Source organism: Centrocercus urophasianus, unplaced genomic scaffold (genome assembly GCF_019232065.1).
Source record: "Centrocercus urophasianus isolate 14NV4802_14NV808 unplaced genomic scaffold, USGS_Curo_1.0 seq_10, whole genome shotgun sequence".
Lineage (NCBI taxonomy): Eukaryota > Metazoa > Chordata > Aves > Galliformes > Phasianidae > Centrocercus > Centrocercus urophasianus.
Window position 1 is genome coordinate 100,094,283 of NW_024884142.1, and position 27,528 is coordinate 100,121,810.

Sequence of the window (27,528 nt, forward strand, 5' to 3'; positions counted from 1 at the left end):
ACCTCTGCCTCCTGGCTGGGATGAGTTATCCCTCCCACGCCGCCCTGCGCACCGCGGCCGGGGAAGCCGAGCCCTGGCGAACGGCACGGCGGCTGCCGGGCGCTGCTCGCACCCTGCGAAGCAGGACGAGGGCAGCGGATGGCAGAGCTCGCCCTGGGGAGCGGAGCTCGGGGCTCGCGTGGGGCAGCCTGCGTCCTCCTCCCTGAGCCCCGGCTGTGGTCACCGTCATCCCAAATGCCGGCTGCGTGGAGCCCTTCTGTCTGCAGCTACTTCAAGGCCTGCCCTATAAGGGGGGGGGTTGCCTTTGGTTCATCACGCTGTCAGCTATTTCACCTTATTTCCACTTATCTCTAGCTACCTGCATTTCAGCCGACATCCACAGCTGCACCCCACCTTCAACGAAGCCCACGTTACCAGCCCATAGGATTCCCATGCAGAGCAAATGTTTGTAGGTTCCAAAAATGCCACTCCTGGGCCGTGTGCAGCCTCCTCCCCGAGCCCATGTCCCCTTCCCACAGCCACACACTGTGGGGTGCAATGAACACCATACAGTATGTGGGGTCCCTGCACCATCTACTGGGCATGGTGCAGTAATGAGAGCTGGGTCTGGGTACTGGCAGGGTTGGGGAGATCTCCTAGGGCAGAGTTTTGAGGGATGTCTTCCCAGCCCGCAGTGGGGTGCTCTAAATCAGCCTGTGATATGGAAAGAGCAGAAATCCCCCCAAAACAGAGAAGGAATGCAAGCCCCAGAGCAGCTCTACAGATAGGCCAAGTGTGGCTCCATTGCTCCCAGGCCTCCCCCATCCAGTCTCCCGTAATGCCATCAACAGGAGCAATGCATTGCTCTGCACACAGGTAGGCCAGGATGATCAGTGTGTGGAGATGCACTGGGGACAAACCAAAACCCACTCTTTGGATAGGAGATGGCAAAGGTCCTGGTGCTGTCATTTGGGTTCTGCTTGGTGGTTTTCAGCAGGGACATATCGCTGTGTGAAATGCCTGGGCCAGGGCTGTGTATCAGCCCTGACCATCCTCAGTACTGCTTGTTGAAAAAGCGACTGAAAATGCTCAAAAAGGTAAAAAAATAAAAAAAGAAATCCCACCTTTTCTGGTGCCACCACAGTCTGGGCTGCAGGAAGGCAACCCCAATGTGAGCAGCACCATTTACCCCAGATCTCCACACTGCCCACCCCTGCCATAGCTGTTACACTCAGGGGGACTGAGGCTGCTCTGTGAGCCAGGACCCAAAGCCTCCCAGTACATCAAACATCCTTAGAGCATTTAACCACCTTGTGGTCTCCTCCAGGAAGGGCCGGACTCCAGTATGAAAATAATGCAAGAAGAAATAAGACTGTTTATTAAAATAAAATCTCTCTGTCCCGATTCACACCCTGCTTCGCGCAGGCTCCATTCACAGCAGCACTTCAGAGTCCTCCAGGCAGCCATCAGCACAGGGCAGCTGAGCTGCAAGCGAGCTGCCAACAGGCAAGGTGCTGGCCTCGGTCCACGCCAAGCCCTCGTGGGGCAGCAGTGGGACGTAAGCCTCCTCCGTGGGGCTGCCCTCGCTCTCAAGGACGTACCTCGAGCCCCCGTCGTGGATATCCACTGCCACCAGCGCTGCCTCCATGTGGGAGCAGCAGGGCTCAGCAATGTCCCCGGTGTCCAAGTCAGAGTCCGCTTGGGGGAAGCCCGAATCCTGGGTGGAGTCGGGGCTCTCCTCTGGCAGGCTGGTGTTGACGTAGATGACGTCCCCGGACCCCCTCAGGGCAGGAAGGCTTTCCAAAAGCTTCTCCAGATGAACTTTCAGCTGCGAGAACGTGGGTCGGTCAGCAGGTTCAGCCCTCCAGCAGGAGGACATGATATCGTACCTGGGAATGAGGAGAGGAAATGCAGCTGTCGTGGAGGATGTTGCTGACTGTTGGGCTTCGAGATGTACGTGCTCTGATTCCCTGCTTGGAAACTGGGTGAGTCCCGAGTCACTTGGCATTAAAACAAAGCAAAACCCGCTCCCCCACTTTAGCTGTTTTGTTGAGAAAGGAGTGCAGCAGCCCTAGGCATGGCCTTTATGGCAAAACAGTCTTAAAAATGAAGTAACAGCAACAAAAACTTTGACTCCTTCACCACAAACTGCAGAGGGCACTGCTGTCACCTCTGCAGGACCCAGCAAGGTGGCCTCTGGCACTTCTCACCCCCCCATGCCGCCTGCTGCAGGCAGCCCATCATCAGCCTTTGGCATGAACCCCACCAACACACTGCCTTCTGTGGGGATATTTTTGGAGACACCTTGCCTGGAGTTAAGAAGATGCTGGGTCATACTCTGCCATGGGATCTGGCTCGTATTAAAACTCATGAGATTAACAGAACATTAAAGATTTGGAGCTGTTTTGTTTTTTTTTTTTTTACATGAGACATGCTCACTTAAAATTTCACCCACACCACTCTTCTGGCCAGCTCTCTTCTCAGAGCTAACCTGTGTGTGTGAGCTCCCTGCCTGTCAACCCTACAAGGAAAAAAAGTTCTGTCTTTGATATTTTTATTTGAATTCAGTGTCTGGGGACAGTTGGAGCGGGGACATAGGAGGTTTTTTGCAGCCTGGGCATAGTGGTGTAATACTCACAGTTCATCTAAGCAGTTCTCAGGCTTTTTGAGCCGCTGCCCGTGGAATAGATACTCATAAATCTCGTGGTTCTGCACCCCTGGGTACGGAGTCATCCCTCTGGTGGCTATCTCCCACATGGTAACGCCAAAAGCCCACTGTGATAACAAAGGGAAAGCGTGCTGCAAGGACATTTCCAGGAGGAATGAATGAGTCTTTTCATGGGGAAAGGTCACTTCCTAGCATCCACTGGGCTCTCGCACAATGCTAATAGTTGTATCTTCAGTCCTGCCTTCCCCAAAATTGGAAATGATAAGAAATGCCATACGACAGGCAAGCAGCCCACTCAGTAAACTTATTCCAGGATGCTGGGCAGGCAACGAAAGGTCAGCATGGCCTGTTACTGACTGGCTTTTGCACTTGCAAGGTACAAGAGAACAACCCCTACAAAGTGCCACAGCTGCGGAGGACTCGACTCAGGGATCACTTTCTTGTTCTTGGCTCCTGCTTCCTGGCTGCCCAGCCATGTGTACCTACCACATCGCTCTTGGTGGTGTAGACACGGTCAGCCAGGGACTCTATCGCAATCCACTTCACTGGCATTTTTGCTATTCGGCCCTGACGATAGTAATCACCGCTGTAGATCTTCTTGGACAACCCAAAGTCTGCCACGCACACCGTCATGTCGTCCCGTAACCTGCCAGGTACAAACGGGGTCAGAGAGCCCTGGGGAGGCAAAGCCTGCTTTCCTGACAGATGCGTAATGACTGGTGATCATGCCTTCATCAGGCTGGCTCTTGAAACACTGTGTACGACTGCCTCTTCTTTCCACAGCTCAAGAAATGATGAGAAAGAAAAGTTAGACGTGCCAAATTCTGGACTCCAGTTCTGAGATTGGTCTCCTTGCTATGTCTCCCCAGGAGACTCCAAGGGAGGTTTTACTTAAGGAAACCCACTCTGTACTCATTCCTAGCACTATAAAGCCATGGGACTTCCACTACTTTTCACCTTGTCAGGCCAAAACAGAAGGAAAGCAAACTCACATGCAGTTCCGAGCCGCCAAATCCCTGTGAAGAAACTGCCGACTGCTCAGGTACTCCATCCCCAGGGCAATATCCACCATGAACTTCACCAGAGTCTGCAGGGGCACAAACTGAGGAGGGAGGATGTGGGTCAGAGGGTCTGAGTGCTTTGGGAGGCACGTTTGGTCTGACCAGACCTGCTCAGGCCAGCTGCCTGACAGCCGTTCTGTTAGTCTCAGAGAGCACAAGGAGCCCACAGCAGTGGCCACCAAGGGTGACAGCCTCAGACCATGAGATTTATTGAATCAGAAACCTGCAGAAGCTGCAGATGCTGGGACAGCTGTTTCAGAAACAAAACCAAGCGCTGTCTGCCAGGCTGTCATGCAGGCCAGAACAGTCCATCCTGGCAAACCAGACATCATGCATACCCTTTGCACCTCTGCTTCCTCCTTTCACAACTTCTGAATGCAGCCTTCAACTAGATATTGCTTCCTTGTGGCTGTTCCCACCGGCTGCCTTAACATCACATATTACAGGCTAGAAAGTAGCTCTGTAGGAAAGGACTGTGGGTCGTGGTGTGGAGCAAGGTGACTATGACTCAGGAAAGCACGAATCCCACAGGCTTGTGTAGAGCCAGATCCCACTGCCAGCACCAACAAAGCAGGCGGCAGGACTACAATCAAGTCCTCCTGCAGTTCCCCAAAACCAAAGGCAGGTTTTGCCCGGTGTCCCTAAAAGAGTTACAGTCACCCCTTGCTCTTTGCAGGCATAGGACCCTTTGCTGCCCGCCTTCATTACCTGGGGGGCCATCTCCAGCCGGGAGCGAAGCAGGAAGCTGTGCAGGTCACCGTATTTCATGAAGGGGAGAACCACCATGGGCTTGGGGATCTGCTGAGAGCTCAGCTCGATGCACACGCCTGGAACACACGGACACAGCTCACACGTGGGACTTGAGTATGGTCCCACTCCCAGCCCAACCTGGGGACCCCATACCTAGGAGCTTGATGACATTGGGGTGGTCAAAGTCCTTCATGCACGCTGCTTCACTGAGGAACTCTTCTATCTCTCTATGGGAAAAGTTATCCACTGGGAAGCAAAGGAAAAACAGGAAATTTAAGGCCTTGAGAGCTTTAACACTTTAATCACTGCTGCCACATCCCTTTACAGCAGAGTTCTTGTGTGGGCAAAGGGTAAGGGGCCACCAATATGACAGAGACGTCACACCAGAGGTTTGCACCAGCATTGGGTTATGCAGCATATGGAAGCAGGGAAGAGTCCCACCCCGCTCATGCAGTTTGCAATGGGTCAGGCTGGACAGAGGCCACAGCACATAGGATTAGATATGAGCATCCCCAAAAAGCCTGGGGTCTCTAATCTGGCCAGAGACAAGTCCTGTCCTTTCCCAGTTCCTCAAGACAAAACTGGCTGTAAGAGGAGTGCCCTTCCCAGCAGGGCTTTGGTCACCATTTGGAAAAAGGCACGAGACAACCCACACACCTTTCCCCATATCCACCACGCTTTCCCTTCTGCTGCCCAGCATCTGCTCAGCAGATCTCCTGCCACAGCTGCATCTCTCTGGCTAGGACCAGGAGCAGTGGCAGAGACCAGCATCCCTACAGAACAGTTCCAGGATATAGAGAGAGCCCCAGAGAGGGGTTTAGGGAGCACCAGTACCTGCTGTGCCAAACAGCAGCAGGTTCTGCAAGGCCAGGGTTACTTACACTTCATGGTCTTGACAGCCACCTTCTGTGGGGTGCCTTCTGGCTGGCTGAGACGCCCCTCCATCACTGACCCGAACTCCCCTGCGCCATGGGAAAGAAGCAAGCACTTTACCCACACCTCTACAGACTGCCTGTCGGGACATCGCTGTCTTCTCAAAGATCTGAAGTGCTCTAAGACAGAGACCTTGTCTCCAAAAGGCAGAGGGGGATGTTTGCATTCTCATGGCAGGACAAAGACATGAATTTAGGGGTCCAAATTCCCAGCCTGACGCTCTGCCATCCAGGGGCCAGGCGATGATGTGAACATCAGCAGCAGTCCCTGCTCCATCAGTCCAGCCACATACCCACCCCCAGCCCCTGCAGCACCATCACTCACCCTCTCCCAGGACTTTCCCCAGGCTGAGGGCATTTCTGTCAATGACGACATCCTGCAGCTTCTGCTGGAGCTCGCTGCTGACACCCAGGCTACCCACTGCAAGAGAGGGGAAGAGGAGTTCAGACCCAGAAGACTTCAGTTGCAGGCCTACCATTTACAGCATCAGGGTGTGCCATGGTACAGAGAGAGCTGACCGAGAGGCAAGGTTTCATAGTTTTGTAGCATCTGAGCTTCCCTTAATGCCCGTGGGCCATCCAGCTAGAGACAGAGCCTTAGAATTTCACAGGCAACCAGGTGAGGAAACCCAGCTTGGCAGACATGTGAAGAACTGGAAGAATCGGGCCCATGGCTTGCCCTGTTGCTATCCTGTCACCTCGTTGCAGAGGGATGAGAAGAACACTCACATGTCAGTTCGATGGCTCTCCGGCAGTAGGACTTCTTGGCTGTGTAGTTCACCACCAGCTCTGAATCATTTCTGCTGAAGGCATTCCTGGTGGGATAGAAAGTGTGCGAGGTCACTTCAGCTGTTTTCCCTCTGCTCAGAGAACCACAGCTGCAGGCACGGGTGACCACAGAGCTACCCATGAGATCAGCAGCAAAGGAGGAAATGCACAATTTGCTCTGATCCTTTTCATTTCCCTCTCACTGGATCATTGCCATTGCCTATAACGTCCGATCAAAACATCTACTTGATAAACAAGGCTGATCTACAAAGGAGTGAGTCACAGAGGTATTCTGGGGAGGAAATGGGATACTCATTTCCTAGTCTCACAGCAGTCTGGGCTGGTAGCAATACTACCCACTTCCTACAGCGACCTCCTCTGCACGATGTGCAGCTTGAGCATATCAATGCTCCACATCAGCATGTAGCTCCTTTAGTCACCACAATCCTTTAGCCAAAAAGAAGTCATGGGAGGCGTACGTCACAGCCCCAGAATGATGGTGGGCATGCTGCTGGGAGATGCTGTGCTGCCTCTGTGGAGCAGGGCAGAGGCCCAGCTCAGGGAAACAAAAACTGCAAGGATACAGAGATCCCCATAATGTTACGTCAGTTAGAGATTCTTACAGACCCATTTTTCAGACTGAGATTGAGGTGATGCCGTGGGGAACCAAAGCAGACGTCATTCACTGCCAGCTCAATAAACTCCCTTACTGAAGTTATGCATTTCCAAAGGAGTGGATTATAGCATTTTCCCATTTGGCATCCAATGATGCCACTTGTAAGACAAGCTGGTAACACCACAATTATTTAGCACAAATAATAGGACAGGGCACTTAAATGCCACTCAGAAAGTCACAAGGGTGAGTGAGCAGTGCTGGCTTGCTGTAGTAGATAACAGCCCTTTGTCCATGCTACTAAAAATGTCACTAAGTGTGGTCCAGTGGTCTCTGCCCTGCCGACACTGATGCTGCACTCAGCCCTTGGACCAAGACAGGTTCAGTGCGTGACGAGGCAGGAGGGGTTTCTCCAGGCCCCAGGACACAGGATATCATACATCTTTGTTCTCTCTCCACTGCGTCAAAATGCCAAGGTCACCTCCCATACTGAATTGCCCGAGTTTACTTCCCTTTAAAAATAGGAATAATTAAGTAAAAGGTGCACTGCTGAGCTAAGAAAGGAAGGGGAAGTACTGTTGCTGTGGTAAAATCACACTTAGTTCCCCTGTGCCTCTCACTGGCATAAAAATGGGAAATGACAATGCTGAAAGAGGCAGAAGCCTTCTCCCTGGATCCAGGGGGGGAAAAAGCTCCCCTGCCTGTCCTTCCCCCCACGCCTGCCACCTGCCCAGCTCAGAGCACCACCATCAGCTGCTCTCCCTTTGGCTTACCCATACTTTGTTTCCATGCATCTTTTCTGGATCACTACAGACAAGCAGAGGATCAGCCCAACAGCAACCGTACCACAGATGAAGCCCAGTGCTACTACAAAGGAGTCCGTGTTCCCAGATGCCGGCGTTGAAGAGGGAGCTGAGGTTATTAACCCTAAGGAAACATCATGTTAGCAGAGCCGGTGAAAGAGAATCAGCCCATGGAAAGCAGAGGAGGATATCCCAGTGGCTCAGAAACCAATCCCTATTCAGTCTGGTGAAGAGGAGGCTCAGGGCAGACCTATGGCTCTGCAACGACCCGAAAGGAGGCTGTGTGAGGCGGGGTCGGCCTCTGCTGGCAGGGAACGGCCATAGGACGAGAGGGGATGGCCTCACGTTGTGCCAGGGGAGGTTCGGGTTGGCTGCTAGGAACAATTCCTTCTCCAGAAGTGATTCTGCACTGACACAGCTGCCCAGAGAGCGCTGGGGTCACCTGGAGGAGTCCCAGAGCCGTGGGGATGTGGCACTGTAGGACAATGGGCACAGTGGGGGTGGCTTGGTGGATGACCTAAATGATCTTAGAGGTCTTTTCCAACCTTAATAACTCTATGAATTTCCTGGTGCTGCATTCAGATAGCCTGGCCAATGGGGACAGCATCTGGCATTGACAGAATGTGATGATGGTAGCAGGGAACTCTGACCAGATCTGTGCAAACCACCAGTCAAGGAAAGCGTACACTGTGAGCTTCCACAGCATCTCCCACCCGCAGAGACAGGAATCTCCTTACCACTGGCAGGAACAAAGACTTCCACCGGGCTGCTGAAGGGCCCCACGCCTCCCTTGGTGACAGCAGCCACACGCACTGAGCAGGTGGCATTGGTGGCCACCACAGGCAGGATGGCCACGGTGGCATTATGCTGGGCTTCCGAGGAGACGTTCTGCTGGAGACAAGAGAAGACAGGCATGGGATGGGGCTGACAGCAACAGTGAAAGCCAGAGGTTTGCTGAATTCATTATACAACTGCATGGCTTTGCTGCTGGAAGCCCAGAGGAAATACAGCAGGAGCAGCAAGCTATTTATGGAGAATAATAGACCTGAAAAGGACCTGAGCGTTGTTTCCTGCTTCAGTCTTTGCTTATCAACTGAAGCAGCAGAGCCAGAAAAGAGGCAAGAAAGCCATCCTGCAAGGGAGGAGGAAAGGCACTGCACACATCAGGGTCTGAAACACCTTTCTCCTCTCACTTCTACAGCCATCAGCCCCATTCCACGCCCATAAAGGTGTTCTAAACATCAGCCTGCTCTTCTCCAGCGTGAGTAACACTGCCCCTGCCTGAGGCTGTGCTCCTGATTGCCAGGAGCTGGCACAAGGGCCACAGCAATGCTGCAGCTCTGTCCCACACAGCGTGGGGATGTGACGCACCCAGGGACAGCACGGGCTCTGTTCTGTGCCTGGCAGGTGGCCATGGCCCCGTGGTGCCACCCGAGCTCTGTGAGCCTTGTGCCAGGCAGTCCCACGAGCCCCTGAGCCACCACCACTCCCTCGCATGGCACAGCCCCTCTGCCTTTCTACTGCAGTGCTCTCAGCTTCATCCTTCCAGTGCCCGGCCACAGAGAGTAAGTCTTAGGACAGATATCTTCCGGTTTCATGCTAATCATATTTCCAGCTTGAAAAGTGTGTTTCCTTGCCCGGTGACATTAGAGATTGTCAATGTGTTTCATGGCAAAGTTTGTTTTTTTTTTTTTCCTTGATAAAAACACAAGTGATCTTTTCTTGCAAATTCCCTGTTGTTTCCTGATCTTCTTGTGACTCAGCCAAGCAGCTGAGAAAGTGCCTGCTGCTGCTTCTCGCTGGCTGCCAGCTGCAAAGCAACTGCCCTGTGATGTGCAAAACATCTGGCAGGCTGCTGGAAGAGGCAGAGCCTGGCTCTGTGCTGCTGCTCTCAACTTCAAGCGAAAATGGCAGCAGGGCGGACAAGAAGGAAATCAGAACTGATTTCTGTTCACAAAAAAGGCCACCGAAATTGATGTGAAACACAGACAAGAGCAGGCAGAGCTCCGCAGGCACTAGCAGAAGGCACTGCCCTGAGGAACATCTCTTTTCCAACCACTTTGCTTTCATGGCATCCATCAGTGGAAATGCACACGAGGTCATTTTCCCACCGCCAGCCTCAAACTGCTCTGGGATCCTTTAACATCTCCCACAGCCCTGCTGTGTCACTTGAGGACAGAGCCGAACAGATATCAAACGGCTCGTGGAGAGTATGAGAACATTTTCAAAGCAGACAGCCCTTCTGTCAGGACAGAACTGCCAAATTCAATGATTTTTATGAGTCTTGTGGTAGCTGAGGAATTCCTTCGTGTCTCAGCTCCTGCAGCCCTGGGTCAAACAAGAATCGCTGGTTTAAAAATAAAACCAGAACTTTTTGAAGTTTTAAAAATTGTTTGGCTTTTTTTTTTTAACTGATTGTGGAGAAAAAGAGGCCTGCAGGTGGCCCTGCTGACACAGAAATCCACAATCCCACCGCAGTTCTGGTGCCAGGACTTTCAAACTGATGGTTATTTGGGGGAAGCCTGATGTGAGAAGGGCAGGATTCTTCACAGCACTTGTGCTCTGTGGGGCCACTAGCACAGGAAGGAGAAAAGAAGCTGGGGATATCTAGCATTTAACATTCAGCCTCTCCAGAGCCCAAATTCAGAGGCTTTATGCCTGGAAAACAAAAGCTTTTCCACTTATTTTTGGCAAATGGCAACAATCACATTGCTCCTGTGCTTCGGTCTGTCTGTCCATCAGCTCCAGCAGACAGACTGCAAGCAGCTCATGAGGGCACCCAGCTCCACAGCCAGCCCAAGGATGCTCTGTGAGGGATGTGGCACAGCCAACTGCCATCCCCAGCCCTTAGGATAACAAATGCTGGCCCCTGCCCTTGGTTTGCTGCCTCTGGGCATCTTCACAGGCATTTTTGCCTTTCAGAAAGCCTGTAAGCTGATAAAACAAAGCAGCACTGAGCACCTTTTGATCTGCAAAGCCAAGGTTGTCTGGAAGATAACTGCCTAGCAGAGCTTCCTACTTCCCATCTGAACTCATTCCCCACTAGTGGGGTTTTTAGCCTCCTGAAAGCCAGCGTGAATGAGAACAGTAATGGATCAGGGTCCTGAGCAGAAAGCATTTAACTTGGGAATTTTATTTAAAAAAATAATAATAAGTTTCCCAGAGCTTAAGGGCACAGCCTGTTTTTCACTTACTGCTTAAGAGATGACAAATGTGTCAGCATTTTTTTTCCATGCTAGTCACAAGACCATAATATTGTTTCCTTGACTTCATTCAGCCTGGATCTATACATGCTCTTTTTCAGAAGCATAAAAGGAGAACAGAAAATGCAGCATCTTACAAAAAAAGAGCATGAGTCACTTTTTCCACACAAAGTTTAGGTCGCCAGTGCCTCTCTGTGCTTTTTGCCTGGGACAGAGGAAGACCAAACCACAGCGCAGAGGGGACGGCTGGATACATCCATGCAATTATCCTTAGGCTCCCTGGCCACAAGCAGAACTTGGATGGAATCCCATCCTCCATCTCTCACGCTGTTTTGCCCAGTACCTAAGATGTCCCAAGGCCTGGAGGAGGCAAGCAATGCTGTGCCAAATGACTTCATGTGCTGTGGACAGGTCCCCTGCCCTAACACGCTCCCAGAGCATAACAACTCAGTGCTATGGGTTGTCTATCAAACTCTCCCCCAGCCCCCTGGTGACTTACCAGCCCCTTGGAGTCCTGCCACGTGTGCCAGATGTGATATCCCTGCAGCTCCCCCTGTGTCCTCTCAAGGGGTGGCTTCACCCATCGGATTTCCAGGAAGGAGCTGGATTCGTTGAGTGACACTGTGACATTCAGCGGCTGGCTAGTTGGAGCTGCAGGAGTCAAAGAGAAATAAGGGGAGGGGAGGCAGGGGGATGTGTGCATCCCTGAGGGACGTGGCAGGTGGGCTGAAAACGAGCTGCAGCTCGAGCAGACAGCATCCACTATCTTCAATTGCCTTTAGTATTTCCAGCAGGTGATCGCATGTGGGTACATTTCCCTTCTCCAATCAAGATATCCCAACCCTAAACAGCCATCTCTCTGAAGCAGCAACTCATCCAGGCAGTCCTGCACAGAGCACAGCAGTGAGCCTTAAGCAGGGAAACCTTTCTCAGCACTAGCGACTCATTTCCTACCTCCTTCCATGGTACTGGCTGTTATCCAGGGGCTAAATGCCGACCAACCGACTTCATTCTTGCAAGAAACACTGATGTTATAATCTGCCATGGGCCACAGCTGCTGGATGTGATACACGTGGGGAGGCACCGACGTGTTAAAGAGCAGAAATGAGACATTGCTTCGTGGAACGGCTTCCTTGACCTTAATGGAAAAATCAGTCCAGAATCAGGGATTAGTCAGCAACAACCTGCAGGCTGAGAGGCACAGCAGGATTTTACATCTGCAAACAGGATCCAGAGCCCTGCCTCCCTTTCTGTCCTCCATCAAAACAACACCAGGGCTTCATCCCTCCCAAGCAGAAAGCTGACAGCAGGCCATCCTCAGAACCCAGCGCTGGGTCTCAAATGCATGTGGAGAAGAAAGAGATGCAGCTTGACATGGCAGATATGTGTGAATATGTGGAAAGCAAAGGGAGGGCAGGATGTTTTGCTATTTCTTGCAACTGGAAGCAAAAGGAGCACCCTATTAAATTACCAGGCAGTGAGTTTCAAACAAACAAAATGAAGTCTGTTTGCATTCAGCACATCATTATTCACAGAACTTATCAGACTTTGTGGGAGACAAGAATGCACACAGCCCCAGGGGAGCATCAGTCAAATCGATGGGGAACCAGGCAGCCAGGAGTATTAAGGATGAAGGTCTAGATGCAATCTGTGCCGGGAAAGATCTAGAGGCTCTCTCCCCATCAGGGAGCTCACTGTGTTAGCACAGTCTTCCCTCTCATGAACCCTCTAGAAGGACCAATCACAGTCCACACTACACTCCATCATTACCCAGAGAAGGTTGCCCAGAGAGCTGTGGGTGCCCCAGCCCTGGAGATGCCCAAGGCCAGGTTGGATGGCACCCTGGGCAGCCTGAGGTGGTGGAAGGCAGCCAGTCCACGGCAGGGGATTGGGACTGAGTGGCCTTTTGGGTGCCTTTCAACCCAAGCCATTCTGTGATTCTATGATCACTGAACTGAATGAATGAATTCAATGCATTAGGAGCAAGTCATGATTTTTGGACAAAGATAAACTTTTTTTCCAGTGTATCAGGGCTGAAAAAACTCCCTAAAAGGCTGGAATGACTGCTCACGTTGGGGAAAAGCATCTCATCATATTCCAGGACCTGTTTCCACTGCAGCTGGTGGTGCTAACTTGCTGATCCGACCCCAGATGCAGGGCTGGGACATTGAGCTTCTGCTCTGATCAGGCGTGAGAGCCACGTGCTTGCTCAGCATCACCTCTTCTGTTTTGCTTTCCATGCATGTCAGCAAAGTTCTCGGAACACAGCAAGCCCCACAAGAGCAGTCTCTCACTAGGTGGTGGGCAGAAGAGGGAAGAATGAGAATGAGAGACACTGGCATGAGCAGTGTGGATAACTCAGAAGACAACCATACTTTTCCTCTGGAAAGAGTCTATCAGACTAAGGTGTTTATTTTAAAAACATGTTTTTTACAAACTAACAGCTTGAACTCACCAGATATGATAAGAACAGCTCCTGCTTTAAGCACCAGGATGCTCAAAAATGATCTATGTGGTTGATAGGCCACGCTACCCAAGCAAGAGGATTATCAAAGGAGACAGGAGAAAAAAGGCTTAGTCACGGCTGTGTTTTTGCCAGAAATCATGTCTTGTTTTCCAAATTGAAAGGCTATTTCCTACTGACAGACCATGAACATGAAGTCATAGGAAATTCCTTGGCTCTCCACCCCACTTCCTGAGCTCCATTCGGAATGCGGCGGTGGACACGGCGCTAATATTAGCTCAGGTACCTTTCCCCTCGGTAACTCCTTTCACTTTTACCTGCCTTCCCACATCCTCTGTCTCCTGAGAGGTCAGAGGACACGTCACGTAGAAATAGGCTGAGAGGAAAAGGGAGGAAACAGTCTGTCCTCTGGTTCTTCACTCTGCACAGCCTTTCGCTCAGCCATGGGCGCAAACACAGCGCTGACTCGTGGGAGCTGCCTGAGGGTTATGGGAGGGCACTGGAGCAAGCTGGGAGCTGGGGCTCTGCTGTCACCGCTGCCACTCAGGCTTCTGAGCATTTTCACTTCCTACCAGTGAGAGTTGACACGATCTACTTAAAGCCACCTAATTTTTAATGCTCTGAGAGAGATGGGACCTTCGGTGCAAGAGCCGAAGGAGGATTGCCCTGACATGAAGGCTAATGAGTACACGAAGGTTAATGAGTACATGAAGGCTAATGAGAGGGTTTGTAAATGCGGAAGTCTTGGGTGCCACAATATGCTGAGTTCAGTCTGCGTAGGATTTCTGCTGGCAGTGGCTGCTCCTCATCCCAGGACAGGCTATGTACTGCCTGAACCAGGGTACAGATTAACCACTGCAAAAAATGCATCCAGAAGAGAGCAAGCAATGGGACAATGAGACTCTGCAATGACAAAGAAGGACAGCGGGCAGAAGCTATTTGCAGGGCTCCATGAATCCATGAAGATGGCTTCACTAGCTTGTCCAGGAGACTGACGACCCTCAGCTCCTCCCCAGTACTCAGAAGGTGTCAGGAGTGGAGAGCTGAGAGGAGCCTCCATCTCCAAACTCCAGGGGGAAGACCACATCTGGGAAGTGTTTGATCAGAAGGTAAAAGTGGGGACAAGCACGTGCTAGTAGCAATTCAGGATGTAGGAAACCTCCCAAAGAGCATCATCTCTCTGGGCATCTCTCTACGAAGAGACCTGACAACCTGACTATCTCGACTGAGAGATCTAAACCTCAATTTGGAGGTTCCTGTTTCCCTCCTAAGTTGTCTGTTCTATGTATTTCAAGTGAAATGAGATGATCTTCCCCCCTCATGACTCACAACTTGAGGACCAGCATTTGCATCCTGTTTCCTCTGCCCACCCAAACAGCTGTCTGGGTGGTGCCACCCAGCACAGCCCTTTTCCCATTCAATTTCTCTGCAGGAAGCCTTTCAGTGAACTTTCTCCTGGCAGCAGGCAGAGCAAAGCCACACTCTGTGAGCAGACCACACCAGGCCCAGCACAGCTCCTTTTGAAGCCTGTTGTCCACCGTAGTGGTGCTCCAGCTGCCAGGTTACCAGCACCTAGGGACTCTACTACTCAGGTTTGACTTCTTGACTTTGCACTTTCCCTTTCAAAACTACTGGGAAAATCCAGCTCACTTTGCCCAAACCAATAGCTTGGTCAAGTCCATGTGGTTCATGCCAAAGAACTTTGATTTTTCCCTGCCTTTGAGCATCCAGGTTGTAGAGGCAGGGGCCACAAACTTACCTTCACACTGCAGCTGTTCAAGGCAGAGAACGCATCAAAGCCTGGCACCCAGGAGATCACAATGCTGTGGGCCATTCTCTTCAGGACATGCACGGTTTTTGGTGCAGATGGTATTCCTGTAAGGCAAAGCCAAGCACAGTCAGCTCTTGTGCTGGAGAGCTATGGGAAGCTCTGCCTAGCTCAGGGCAGGCAGTGGGACTGTACTGGTAGGGGCACAGCAGCCCATATGCCTAGTACAAGCTCAGTAGGTTTAGGCCTTAGCACAGACATGGCCTGGCTGGCTTCCCCCATGCAGCTCCTGAGGCTTCAACTGTGCAAGAAGCCCAGGAGCTGTCCTGGTTAGAGCTGCAGCAGTATCCTGCATCAGTGCACTGTAGATATTTTAGACCACTGGCAGGGAAGTAGAAAATCTCTGTTTTGACAGCACTCTGTGAGCTGAAACAACGCTCTGCGTTGCTTAGAGGCAATGACATTTTGGGGAACACCTTCCTTGCATTACCAGAGTGGTTCCCATTAGGAATGTCAAGAATTAACACCATTTCCTATGGAAAACTGTAAATGCTGCCCTGGTTGTGAAGGAAGGAAAAGAAGGATACAACCCTTCAGAAACCTACTCTGGGTCTGACAGTTCTGCTTTCAAATGTGCTTTTTGGTGTTTCCTCCCACGGCTGCAACACTGGAGCTACCCTTGCTCCAAATGACCAAACAGCTCTGGATGACTGTGCTACTACCTGCAACCTGCTTGATTTTAAATATCATTTTCAAACAGGAAAAAATAAATGTGCAAGTCCCAAAAACCCCACCACCAGGTAGTGTTGAACTAGTGCTGGGAAGTGTGGAGGTTCAGGCAGCTCCTGATGGACAGATGTACTCAACAAGTAAAGGTAACACCATGGTCCCACTTACCTTTCACGTTGACCCGCCCAGGGTTGGAAGCAGTCAGCCCTTTGCTGTTGTGAGCCTCACAACTGAAAAGTGCTGTTTCGTTGAGACCTGCAGGGGAAAAACCAAGGACCTGTTTGCTGCACCTCTGCAAAATGCCCAAATCATAGCAACTTTCCACCTGTTGCTCACAAAAAAAAAAAAAAAAAAAAAAAAAAGATCGTGGCTTCCTTTGTTTTAATGTCGCCTTATTTTCCTCCAGCAACACAGAAAAAACTCTTCCACCACTTTTTGTCCCTCTGGCTGGCAGCTGGCTGGCCGAGGGTGACCCGTGCAGACCTTCTCACCACCTTCCACACCACGAGCACGTGCATGCAGCCAGCACCAGCGCACAGGACAGGACTGTGTGTTTCTACGGCATCGTTGCACAACCTCTTGAGTAAGCACTTGTTTTGTGTTCAAAAAGGGAAAGACAGAAAGCAGAAGAGCCCACCACCATGGCTTGAATCAGATGACTACTTTCCAAAGACTGCTCAAATCTCCCAGCTGATAATGAAGAAAGACTTCTTTCGGGGTCTGCTGGAAATACCCAAATGCAGAGTGCTGCTGGTTTCCTCTGGCTGTTAGCATGGCCTCTGCAAGTTGACCAGCGAGCAACAGCACCCAGAACTTTTGTCTCATGTCTGCCTGAGACAAGTGCTGAGCTGTCCCTGCTGTGCACATGGTGGCACAGGTGCCTGGGAGCACATTGTTTGCTGCCTTCCCCGAGTGGTTGAAGCTGTGTGCAGCATCCCCAGCATTTTTAATTTAGCTCGGCAGACTGCAGAGATCTGCACGAAGGCGCGGCGAAAGTCGTCTGCCTTTGCAGCTCATCCACCTGGATGTGCAGCAGTTGGTTGGGAGGTTGGCTGCAAAGAAGGAGGGTGCGGCCATCCTTGGATGGAAATGAGGACAGGGAACGATGTACCAGCCTGTTCTATTGTATCAACACATCCCAGTGCTTTTTGGGTACTGTCCAAGCCTTGCTTTTACAGCCTTTTCCTCTCCACTGGAAGGAAAACAGCCTCCTGTAGTTGTACAAGTAGAAGGAACCTAACTAATCCAAGCCTATGGATGAGTAGAAGACGTTTGGATGCCAAATCCAGCAGCATCAGCACACAGTGCTTTACCTAAAGCCTGTTTCTTGGAAGCTTAAAACCATCCTTACTGGGAACGATTTTAATGAAATGCCTCTCTCATTTTAGTGAAATGCAACGTGAAGGACTCGCTGCAGTGTCCTGGCCTTACCAAGTGGCACCTGTGGCAGTGTGACACGGCTTCTGGACCCAAAGGGAACTGTCCAAAATAATCCCAACCTAACTTGGGCCAACCGGATTCATTCCAAGAGGAATGAGTCACTTCTTCCGGCTTTCACTGCCTTTTAAAGTCTGCCTTTGGATGCCAAGACAAGTCAGTTACAGCGTGGCTGTTAATTAGCTAGTGGCCTCCTTTGCGTGAGCAAATCAAGAAATCCTTCCTCTCTTTTGCCTCTACAGTATAACTACGCTGGGTTTTGTATCACAGAGGACTTTTCTCCCTATGCTTCAGCAGGTTGGCAGGGAGATGTTTAGCAGGGACAATTTCCAGGTCCTTCAGAAACACTAAGAGGGGATCAGCCCACAAGAGCAGAGCGTGCTGGAGGCCAACAGCAACAAGGTTACCTACAGCAGTAGGGCTACTCTCAGCAGCACACCCCGCATGCACTGCAGGGCTCAGATCTAAATTCAGGGTTGTGAGTCCTTAAGAGCTAAACCTTGTGGGCAGCCAAGATACCCAGCACTCACAGAAATGCTCATGTCTGCTTCCCCAGGTTCCTGCTGGGCTCACCTGGCACAGTCAGAACTGATGGGGAGATGTAGGGCTTCACGTTGAGTTGGACATTGTTACGAAACCAGTAGATTTCCACAGGCTCTGGCGGACCCACAGCTTGGCACGTGAGGTTGAAAGGGCTGTTCTTGGTGACATTCAGCTTCTCAGGCTGTTGAATGAAGTGTGGGAGCCCTGCACATATGCAAAGGAGAGAAACAAAAGATTCAGAGAGCTCAGCAGCACTTCTCCAACAACAACCCCACACTGTTTCACTCGGGCTTGGCTTTGCCAACCAATCCCTTCCATCCAGCCTCCCTGGATGTCTGTGGCAGACATGGCAGCTTGTCAGACACCTCTAGCCTTACTCATCTCCAGCTCACCTTCCAGCTGTACCAAGATGGGATCGGATGCAATCTCAGTGCCAGAGATGTTGAGTTTGCAGACATAGGAGCCGTTATCCGAGCGCTGAGCAGCCCGGATGCTACAAGAGAGAAGGGTGAGGTTGTGAGGGCTGTGATGGGGAGAGATGCCCTGCACACAGAACACAGATAGGTGGGAGGTGGGTTGAAATCAGCATCAGTAAGCCCAGTGCCCATGGCTAACAGATGATGTGTGTGCAGAGCCTGCCTTTGAGGGCTAGGGAGCTCACTCCTGTCGGCTGCAGGGCAGCCATCCCTCCCCAGGAGCCATACTGGGGACATCCCTCCTGCAGAAGGACAGCACCGGTTACCTGAATGTGGAGGTCATGGCTACCTCCTCTTCATCAGGGATCTCAAAGTGGCTGGTGGCGATGCGGTCCAGAGTGTGCAGCTCCCTGCCATCCTTCCACAGGGAAATGCTGGGGGAGTCTGGCCGGAGCAGCAGCTGAGGTACTTTGATGGAGCAGTTAAATGTGACATCCTTGAGCTCATTTATCACAACGTGCCCCACGGTGGGGTTAAATTTCAGCTGTCCCAGGGAGGTGGCGGAAGGCTTTGAGCTCTGGGGAGGCCAGTGGCCACTGGCGAGGCCTCGTTTGGGGCGGTGATGCCTTGGCCACAGAGGCCTTGCCAGCAGGGCTCCTGCAGAGAGGGACCTCAGGCCTCCATGTCCGCCAGCATCACCTGCAAGACGAGACCTCAGGTTTGTCACTTGTCACCCAGAAACTTTCCCAAAAGATTCAAAGCCTCCAAGACACCTCATGTAGGAGCTTCAGGGAGGAACCAGGGAGCTGGGGGCTGTCCCAGGACTGAACGTGTACAAGCGGCTCCTCTAAAAGCACCTTTAAGCAAACCAGAAAGTCCCGGACTGTGCTTTTCTCATGGCAGGGGAGAGGCGGGAGCTGTTTATGCTGGATCACGCCCTGGGGACTGGAGTCGGGCAGGAGGAATTTGGGACTCAGAAAACCCCTTTCAGGGGCCTCATCTCAGGCGTTTCCAGCTGGGAAGGAGTCCCCGCGGAGGATTTGCATGGGCTGGTTTTAGGCTTTCTGCTCCTGAAGCAGCTCTGTCCCCAGCGTGGGGTGAGCTGGGCGCAGGGGATGGGCAGTGCACAGCAAGCACAGTGCTCTGGGGTACAAAACCACCCAGCTTTGCGGCTGCCCCTCTGGAAAAGGCAGGCTGAGCCAGCCAGGCTGCTGCTGCTGGGAGCTGCCCTCACCCAGCTGCTGGGGGGAAATAACTGCACTGATGGAGACTTGCCTTCAGACAGTGTGTAGGAGCTGCCCGCTATGCAGCCTCGTTCTCCCACCACACTGCCCTTCTGCAGACGTTTTTCCAACAGAAGACACTTTGCCAGCTCTCTCTGTGGGTTTCTTTCCCCCACCTACATGCCACTTAACACACACAGTCATTGAGCTGTGCCCTCCGCCTCCTTCCTCGTGCATTCCACACAGCCACAAACAAGACGAGGAGCAGCTCCATGGACAGCCATTCCCCCAAAAGAAAAGCATATATTCCGAAGAGAGAAGATCTGGAGAATACCCTGCAAATAGGTGCTTTAATTTCTTAGCTTCTGGAGGCATACAGAAATCCCGAGCACATCAATAAATCTCCCTTGCTGCAAGTGAGGGCACTGTGCCAGACAGGAGTTAAACCTCCATTAATTTCCCTCTTCCAAAAAAGCTATTCGCAGTGTAAAAACAAAAAAAGCAAAAGCAACGCTGTGAGCAGAAAACACGATCTTTTTGCTCAACCCGAGTTCAGCTGTGTTTGTTTTGGGGCAGGTCTGAGTCCTGAAACATCAAACAACTCCAGGTTTTTAAAGATACGTCATCACTATCGTAAGAAATGGAGCACAAGCCTGGCGTTCTGTGCACAGAGCCAAGAAACACAGCCTAATTTTGAGGCTGGATGTGCTCCTTTGCTAAGTTGCTCGCTATTTTTAACCCCTGAGAAATGGTGCTTCTAGACAGGAACTCGAGAGGAGTTTTAAAGCTGGACATGGGGAAGAGAAAGGCTCTCCCTGACTGACACACAAAACAATGGGTTTCCCTTTCAGGGGAAAAAATAAAAACAAAAAAGACTCTAAGCTTTTTAAACACGCTTCCTAATCTCCACCATCTCAACACAAACAAAGTCCTCCACGTGACTGCAGCTAAACGCAGTGAGATTTACTCACAGCAGCCAGGTGAGCGGCTCTGCAGTGGCCAGATAACCCCCCAAAAGACTGGAGGAAAGCAAACAAGCAAGGAACAAACAAGCAAGCAACACAGAGAACCCCTCCCCTTCTCCTGGCAGAGGTCAGCCGGGTTGGAGGCATTCCCTTCCCAGCAGGACTGACCCCAGCAGGATGGCTGAATGAAGGAAAGGCGGGCGCCTGATGGGAGCAGCCATGATCCTGCCCCACTGCGGGGCACAGCCAGCATGGTGGCACTGGGACTGCTCACACTGTCCCCACGGGGCCGGCTCAGTTTCTGGCTATCACCAGCTCTCCCTCTGCGTTCCCCTTCGAGGCAAACTTTGGAAAGCAAAGGGGATCTCAGCCTCAGTTTCTGCGCTGATGAAGTGGAAAGAGGTATTTGCTGGCCCAGGAATGAAATATTTTCCTCTTTGACTCATGCTGACAACAGGAATTTGTTGAATGAAGAGCTCCCTTTCGAGCACCCCTCCATCCCCAGCTGTTTGGGGTGTGGCTGTCCCCGAGGACTCATCCGTGGTCGGGGCTGCTTACTTCAGGCTGGCCCCAGAAGCCAGAGCCCCAGAGTTGGGAGTGGATGTGCATGGGTGTCCCAGGTACCCGCAAGGTGCCCACTGCTCTGCAGCAGCATAAGCTGGCAAGGAAGAAATTCCATGTGCGAGCACGACGCTGCTCATTCAACATACCTGGACTGGCAGCAAAACTCCAGCACTAGCAAAGCTCAGACCCCAGGGCCAGGATAAGCAAGCAAGCAGGTGGCAGAGCAGTGATGATGCTCAGCATGCCTCCTCTGCTGCTAGCCTGGAGAAGGGAGCCTAAGCAGAAAGTCTGCCTGCTGAAAGAGGCACGATGCTTTATTACAGATGAAAACAATAAATGAGGAGTTGCACGCCCCATGGGGGAGTCATAAGTTGTCCTACTGCGATCCCAGTAAAAGAAAGCATTAGAAAATGCACAGGTCTGCCCCCGAATGCCTTATGTCAGTACTCCTGTATTAGCAGAAATAATGCACCTGCTGACAACTGCTTTCTGCCTGGGCACCTGTTGAAGTGAATCCTCACAGTCATGCAGCACAGAGCCTGACCTGAGGAAGGATGGGGAGCACCTCTTGGGACTGCTGCCTCCATCCTGCCCACCAGAGCTGTCCGAGATGAATGTGCCCTGAGGCCACACCTGGCTTTTGAAGGCACCCTGGGCTTCACACACCTTTTGTGTGACACATTCCAGGACTGCAGTTTGAATCCGAAAACAGCGGTGGGTTTGCGGTACTGCAGGCTCCCTCAGCCCACGGTGTGAACTCAAAACAAACCGATCTGACTACCATCCCAGCTGAGAAGCACATCTTCCCACCGACCCCACCACCATCCGACCCTGCCGGATGGACACGAGGCAGCCACGCTTTGCTTTTGAGCCCCCAGACCACGTCTCTTTGCATCGCAATTTTCCAGGTAACCCAAGCTCCACAAACAGCGTGCCGGTGCCACGAACGCAGCCATCTCGGCCGGCACAACTCGGGGGCACATCCCATCGGCAAATCCAGCACGGCAAATCACTTCCCTCCCCTAAAAAAACAGCGGGGTCCCGTCGCCCACCGGGAGGGCCGACGGAGACACCGCTGCCCGCAGCTCCCGCCCGCAACCCCGGCCCGGACTCACCGAATTCAGCGGCCCCGCAGCGCGGCGGGGGCAGCGCGCAAAGCAGAGCGCACAGCAGCGCGCAGCGCACGCCGCCCATCCCGGCCCCGCACCGAGCACCGGATCCGCTCCGCAGAGCGGCACGGCACGGCACGGCACGCCTCCCGCCTCGGCACGGGGCGGGGACAGCGCCAGGCTGCGGTACCCCGAGGGACGAGGTGTTGATGTGTAACGAAGAGATATGGGGGGTGGTCAGCGGGGTGACGAGGGGACACACGTGTGCACCAACTCAAACAGGGCTTTGAGAGCAGCCCAACGCAAGGGGCTGGGCTTTGGGAACGGGCCACCCCCCTGAACTCCGTGTGTTTCTCTGCTTTCTGCTCCCCGTGCCTAATGCTCACGTAACAAGTGTAGCTTTCTCACAATTGCCTGCGGTCTTCCCAAAGCCGTGCAGAGCTCTGCTGATGGCACTGGGTGCGGGTGTGCAGCAAGGAGACACAGCAAAACAACTTATTTCTCCTTGTGGCTGCCTCCTGATGGGAGCTGGGATGGGCTGTGCCTTTCTCGGGCTGTTAGAAAGAAAAGAACCATATGAAATTCAGTTGGGAAGAAAAAAAAAAATCTGAAATTTAGTGTGGAAAAAAAACAAACCAAAACAAAAAGAATAAATCACTTCCAGACCAGCTTTGACTTGCAAAGCTGCTTATTCCCTGTGCGTTCCCAGGCCCTGGTGACAGGGATTGAATTCCCCCTTCGCTGCCTCTTGTGCTCCAGAGCAGCTCCTGACATCTTGAAGTGATCAGCAGCTACGGAAGGGCGCGTGTCGCTGGAGGCCCGGGTTAAAGGGGAGAAGCAAAACATGCTGAAGCTGCTACAGGAAGGCTTGGCATCTCCTGCCATGCCTAAGGGTGGCTGCTTCTGTGCAGCTCCCACTGTCACCCACGGGCCCAGGAGCAGGCATTTTGCCCTCTCTTTGCTCTCTGGAATCACAGCACAAGCCGGTTGTTCAGGGTCAGCCTTTGTCACACGGGTGCATTTTCATCTGGCTCCATTCCCCGTTGCTGCTGGCTTTGCAATTTTTTGAAAACAAAGTGCTTGAAGGGGGGCTCTGGCCTTTATGGGCCTTTATGGGAGTGGAAAAAGCTTTTTGCATCAGGATGGCAGCATGTAGTTGACCCCGCTAGCATGGGGCAAGGAGGAAGGTTGCCCAAGGAGGCTGTGGATGCCCCATCCCTGCAGGCATTCAAGGCCAGGCTGGATGTGGCTCTGGGCAGCCTGGGCTGCTGGTTGGTGACCTGCATATAGCAGGGGGTTGGAACTGGATGAGCACTGTGCTCCTTTACAACCCAGGCTGTTCTATGATTTTTTAAGATAGGGAAGAAAAAAACCAACCACAATGTGGATGGAGAAAGAGGATTTGAGTAGCTATTTATAATCCCTTAATTTGGGTCATTTTGCTATGGTGGCTGAGTTTCTGCTCAGAGCTGGTATACGTGAGTCTCCAATTCAACAGGGTTTGTCACAGTTCTTTTGGGCACAGCACAGTGTGAAGAAGAGGCTGGTGCATAGAGGGGGAAGAAGACAATAGGGTGAGGAGAAACCAGAGGAACTCTCACCCCCAGCTGGCAACAGGAAAGCTCTGGAAGCAGCCAGATACTCACACTTCCAGTGCCCGATGGGTGGCAGCCAGCCCTGGGCAGGGGGTTGGAGTTAGGTATTCTTGAAGGTGATGCAACCCCAGCCATTCTGTGATTCTATGATTTTATGCTTGGCACAGAGTCTGACCACTTTGCCCTCGGGTTGGTGACACACGGTTTCCACATTGCCCCCTCTACCACCATTCTCAGTCTCTTCCACAGCACCGCTCTTCAGCGTTCAGCACAGCAAACATTCTTTCCTCCCCAAGGGAAGCCTGGCTATCGGGCCCTGACATCCCTATCCAACTCCACACATGGAGAAATTCATGCATCTACTTGTTCCTGAGAGCTTGATGGTTTCATTTCCTCCCTTGTCTTTTCAATGGGAAACTCAACACTGAGTTGCAAACGGGCTGTGTATCACAGTCCCAAAGTACACGATTGACCGGAGCCATAAGATATTGCCTGCTCCCACTGCCCAGTGGCCAGGCATCATCCAGGATTTGGCAGGAAATATCTTCCAGCCTCCCCCCAAAAAATGATGTCAAGAGGACCGAAATGAGACGATAACCTGTGGGGGACAGACCTTAAAAGAGGGAAACAAAGGCTGTCTGTCTTGTCTGCCCAAGCACCAGCATCCCGAACCAGCCCAACCAGTTGTGCTTTCAGCTCTTCACGGCTCAGCACAGAGCTGAGGCACAGCTGCAGGGAGCACCCACCTCTCCCAGACCAAAGGATGCAGAGTGAGTGCAGGTAGCACCGCACGGGTACAGCACTTCCTGACTCACACTTTAATGGCTCTCCAGTACGAAGGTTGTCCTACCCACCCACCCTTCAGACCTTGACACTGAGGAATGGCCGGTGCCCTTGGAGCCCTGCGTACGCACACACGCGCGTGCTGAGTCCTGTTTGGGAACACAAAGATCTCTATCATCACAGATTTCTCCTGCCTTCACAAGAAGTTCTAATCCCCTTCTGATAGCATCAGCAGCTCTGCAGTACTCTCAGCTTTGTCTTAGCAGCATCTCAGCAAGCGTTCTTGGTGCTGCGGTACCTGACCGAAGCCCAACGTTGACCCCTCTCAGAGCAGTAACATTGTTTCTTCACAAGACTTTCTGGAGACTTTGGAGTCAGTGCAACACGCACGAAATCTTGCACTTAGCAGAACTGGCACTGCAATCAGGCTGTGGGACCTTATCCTCTCCGATTTTTTTCCCTTTGCTATGTCTGTATTCCCATTTTCATTTCCATTTTGTCGGATCTCTTTATTTCTGCTTTCTGTTTGTGTGTGTTTTTCTTCCCGTTGTAGAGTCTCCTGTTCTTTTAAACAGCAGGCTCCTCCAGGAACGTGTTGTTAGCCCCAGGCAGATAGATGGCTTTCCTGTGTTAAATGTTACATCCTGGCCACAAGATACAGCTCTCAAATGATTTGCAGAGAAAAGTGAGCCCTTTGTGGTGCTGCCAAAACGCCTTTCTTCTTGTGCTGCATTCTTTGGACACGCTGCACATGCTACATCTCTCACTTGGCCCGTTCTGTCCCCTGGCTCAGCTGATTCCTCCTAGGCCAATTTCTCCTGTTCTGCAGATCATTTCACAAAAGCAGAGAGCCATCTCCCAAGGTTGAACACTGGCTAAAACTTCCTTACTTCTGAGCTCGGGGCATTCTTTCTTGTCCACAAAATTGCTGCTAGCATTGCACCGTCTCATACTCCCATTTGTCTTCACACAGATATTTGGCCCCTGGCTCTACAGATCCAGGGCACTATTTCTTCTAGCTGCCTTTCTACCAGAAACTGCAATACATTTTGCAAGCACTCTGCAGCTTGGTGAATTCTTACTTCTCCTAATTCTGGCTTTCCCCAGCAGGCTGCTTCTTATTTCTGAGAAAACAATAATGCCTTTAGTCATGACTTGAAGCAAGCATTCCCCAGACCACATGCTAAACACACAATTTCAAACATGCTTTCAAGGCTTCCACTGCTTCTCCCTCTTATGAAGAAAAAGAAAGAAAAGAAAAGTGCTTTCTGATACACTACCTTGACAGGAATGGAGAAAGCATGACTTTGCAGCAGTGGTGATATGGTGATATGTGAGAGCTACTAATTGTGATCTGCAGCCAGCAACACCCTGTTGTTTAGGTGAGCAATTATTAGGGTGAGAGGTGAAGAGAGGAACCACAGTGCAATGTCCAAATGGCTGAAAATACCACGGGAGGAGCTGGCTCCCTGCAGACAGCTGGCTCCACACGGTGCAGACAGCCGTGTGTGTGCTACAGCACCCACAAGATGGGCAGATGAACAGCACGCTGCTGACCTCATCAGCGAAGCTCGTCTTTACAGGAATAGAAATAATCTCATTGTCCTGCCAGATTTTGGCAGCTGAGCACATCCCAAAGCAGTATGTCTGCACGTTCTGCTGTGACACCACAACCAAAGGAGGACAGCAGACACTTAGGAGCCAAGCAGATGGTTACACATGGATGACACTCGATTCTAGAATGAAGTACATCAGCGCATCAGTCCTTTCTCAGAGTCCGTCCGGTCTTCCCAGAGCAGCCATTCTGATCGCCCGACCCCTAGTGCTGGTAGTCTGAAATGCAGCTGTGAGGGTTGCAGCGCCCTCAGCCCTTGTGAGTATTGCAAGCCTGTGATGCTCCTTAGACAGACAAACCTCAGCGGGTTAGAAACTTATGAGTTCCACCTGAGCAAGCTTCAGCAAGCTGAAGCAAAAGGATGCTCAGCAGTCAGTGCATTAGTTAACATAGTAAACCAAAACCAGAGGGGCCTGGCTAAAAGGGTGGATTTCATCGCATGCCTCAACAACTTGGAGGGCAGTCCCTTGGCTGTTCTCCCAGGCCAAGGGAAATGGAAGAGCTGTGAAATGGACACTTACTGGGGAAAGGACTGAGAGCCCTGTAGAGGGCGGAGAGGAAAACAGAAAAGCACTTGAAATAGTGTATATTGTGAAAAGAAAAAACCAACTTGGGCAGCAACAAGCATGTAGGCTACAGGGATATTCATCCCTGGGGCTGGGACACAAAGTGGGCTTCAGCCCATGTGTAAATGCTGGGAGCTCACAGGCCATGACACCATCCCTCCCAGCCTACGAACCGGATAAAATCATGGAGCATCCTGAGTTGGAAGGCACCCACAAGGATCAAGTCAAAATCTTGGCTCCACGTAAGATGAAAGATGGGTTTGTTACCCAGTATGCTGCGAGCCAGTCTCACACACAGGCACAAAACTCCCTCCTAAGATCTAACCTATATTTCCCCTCTTTCAGTTTAAAGCCATTTTCCCTTGTCTTATCAATATCAGATCGTGTAAAAAGTTGCTCCTCTTCCTGTTTGATTTATCACAGACCTGCACAAATTTGGGTGATAGGAGGCCTCCCACAAAGCTAGCACCCACAGGGATTTTCCATGATGCTTTTTATACATATTCTTATCACTTGACCACTCTTCCAACACAGCCTGCAGCTCTGTGACTGGTTGCCCAATCTGTGTATTACTCCATGATGTCTTTTGCTGAGTCTGAAGGGCGCCCATACCAAGACTTGTACCAAGATTAATTCCCACTTGACTCACAACAATTCCCCCCTTTGAGACATACTTAACAGTGCAGTTTAGATTAGTCTCATTTTCTCTGAGGTTTTTGTTCACTGACTTCCAGCAACACTTGGATAGACACTGCAAGACAACATATAAACAGAGGCTAAAATTAACCAACACAACTGTTTAAAAAAATGTGAAACATAGAATGGATAAAATCAAAGTTACAAAAGCAAAGAGTAATATTCCCAGAGTACAACCTAGTCCCAAATAAGCACCCAATCTATTCCAGGTGCAGTTCATGCATTTCTCATGATTTTTAGCTTTAGGGAATCGACTTCTTCACCTTTCCACTTCTCAC

The 27,528-nt window shown here is 51.5% G+C and overlaps 1 protein-coding gene across 3 annotated transcripts; it reads right to left on the bottom strand.

Moving 5' to 3' along the window:
• Positions 1–1,325: 1,325 nt before the first annotated feature.
• Positions 1,326–25,707, bottom strand: MERTK (MER proto-oncogene, tyrosine kinase). 3 transcript variants are annotated; one of them, XM_042816460.1, is made up of 20 exons: positions 25,654–25,707; positions 22,404–22,549; positions 18,461–18,833; positions 18,111–18,211; positions 17,749–17,922; positions 15,907–15,993; positions 15,001–15,116; positions 11,732–11,915; positions 11,277–11,428; positions 8,312–8,462; positions 7,545–7,698; positions 6,120–6,205; positions 5,716–5,811; positions 5,340–5,420; positions 4,612–4,704; positions 4,417–4,535; positions 3,640–3,749; positions 3,134–3,293; positions 2,618–2,754; positions 1,326–1,868 (listed from the first exon to the last, which is right to left on the bottom strand). In XM_042816460.1, the coding sequence occupies exons 1-20, from the start codon at positions 25,674–25,676 to the stop codon at positions 1,412–1,414; spliced, it is 3,000 nt and encodes a 999-aa protein (XP_042672394.1). In that variant the 5' UTR covers positions 25,677–25,707; the 3' UTR covers positions 1,326–1,411. The 3 variants fall into 3 exon arrangements, with proteins under 3 accessions (XP_042672394.1, XP_042672386.1, XP_042672401.1); XM_042816452.1 differs by having other exon boundaries at positions 8,312–8,465; XM_042816467.1 differs by lacking the exons at positions 22,404–22,549; positions 25,654–25,707 and adding an exon at positions 22,002–22,080 and having other exon boundaries at positions 8,312–8,465.
• Positions 25,708–27,528: the final 1,821 nt, after the last annotated feature.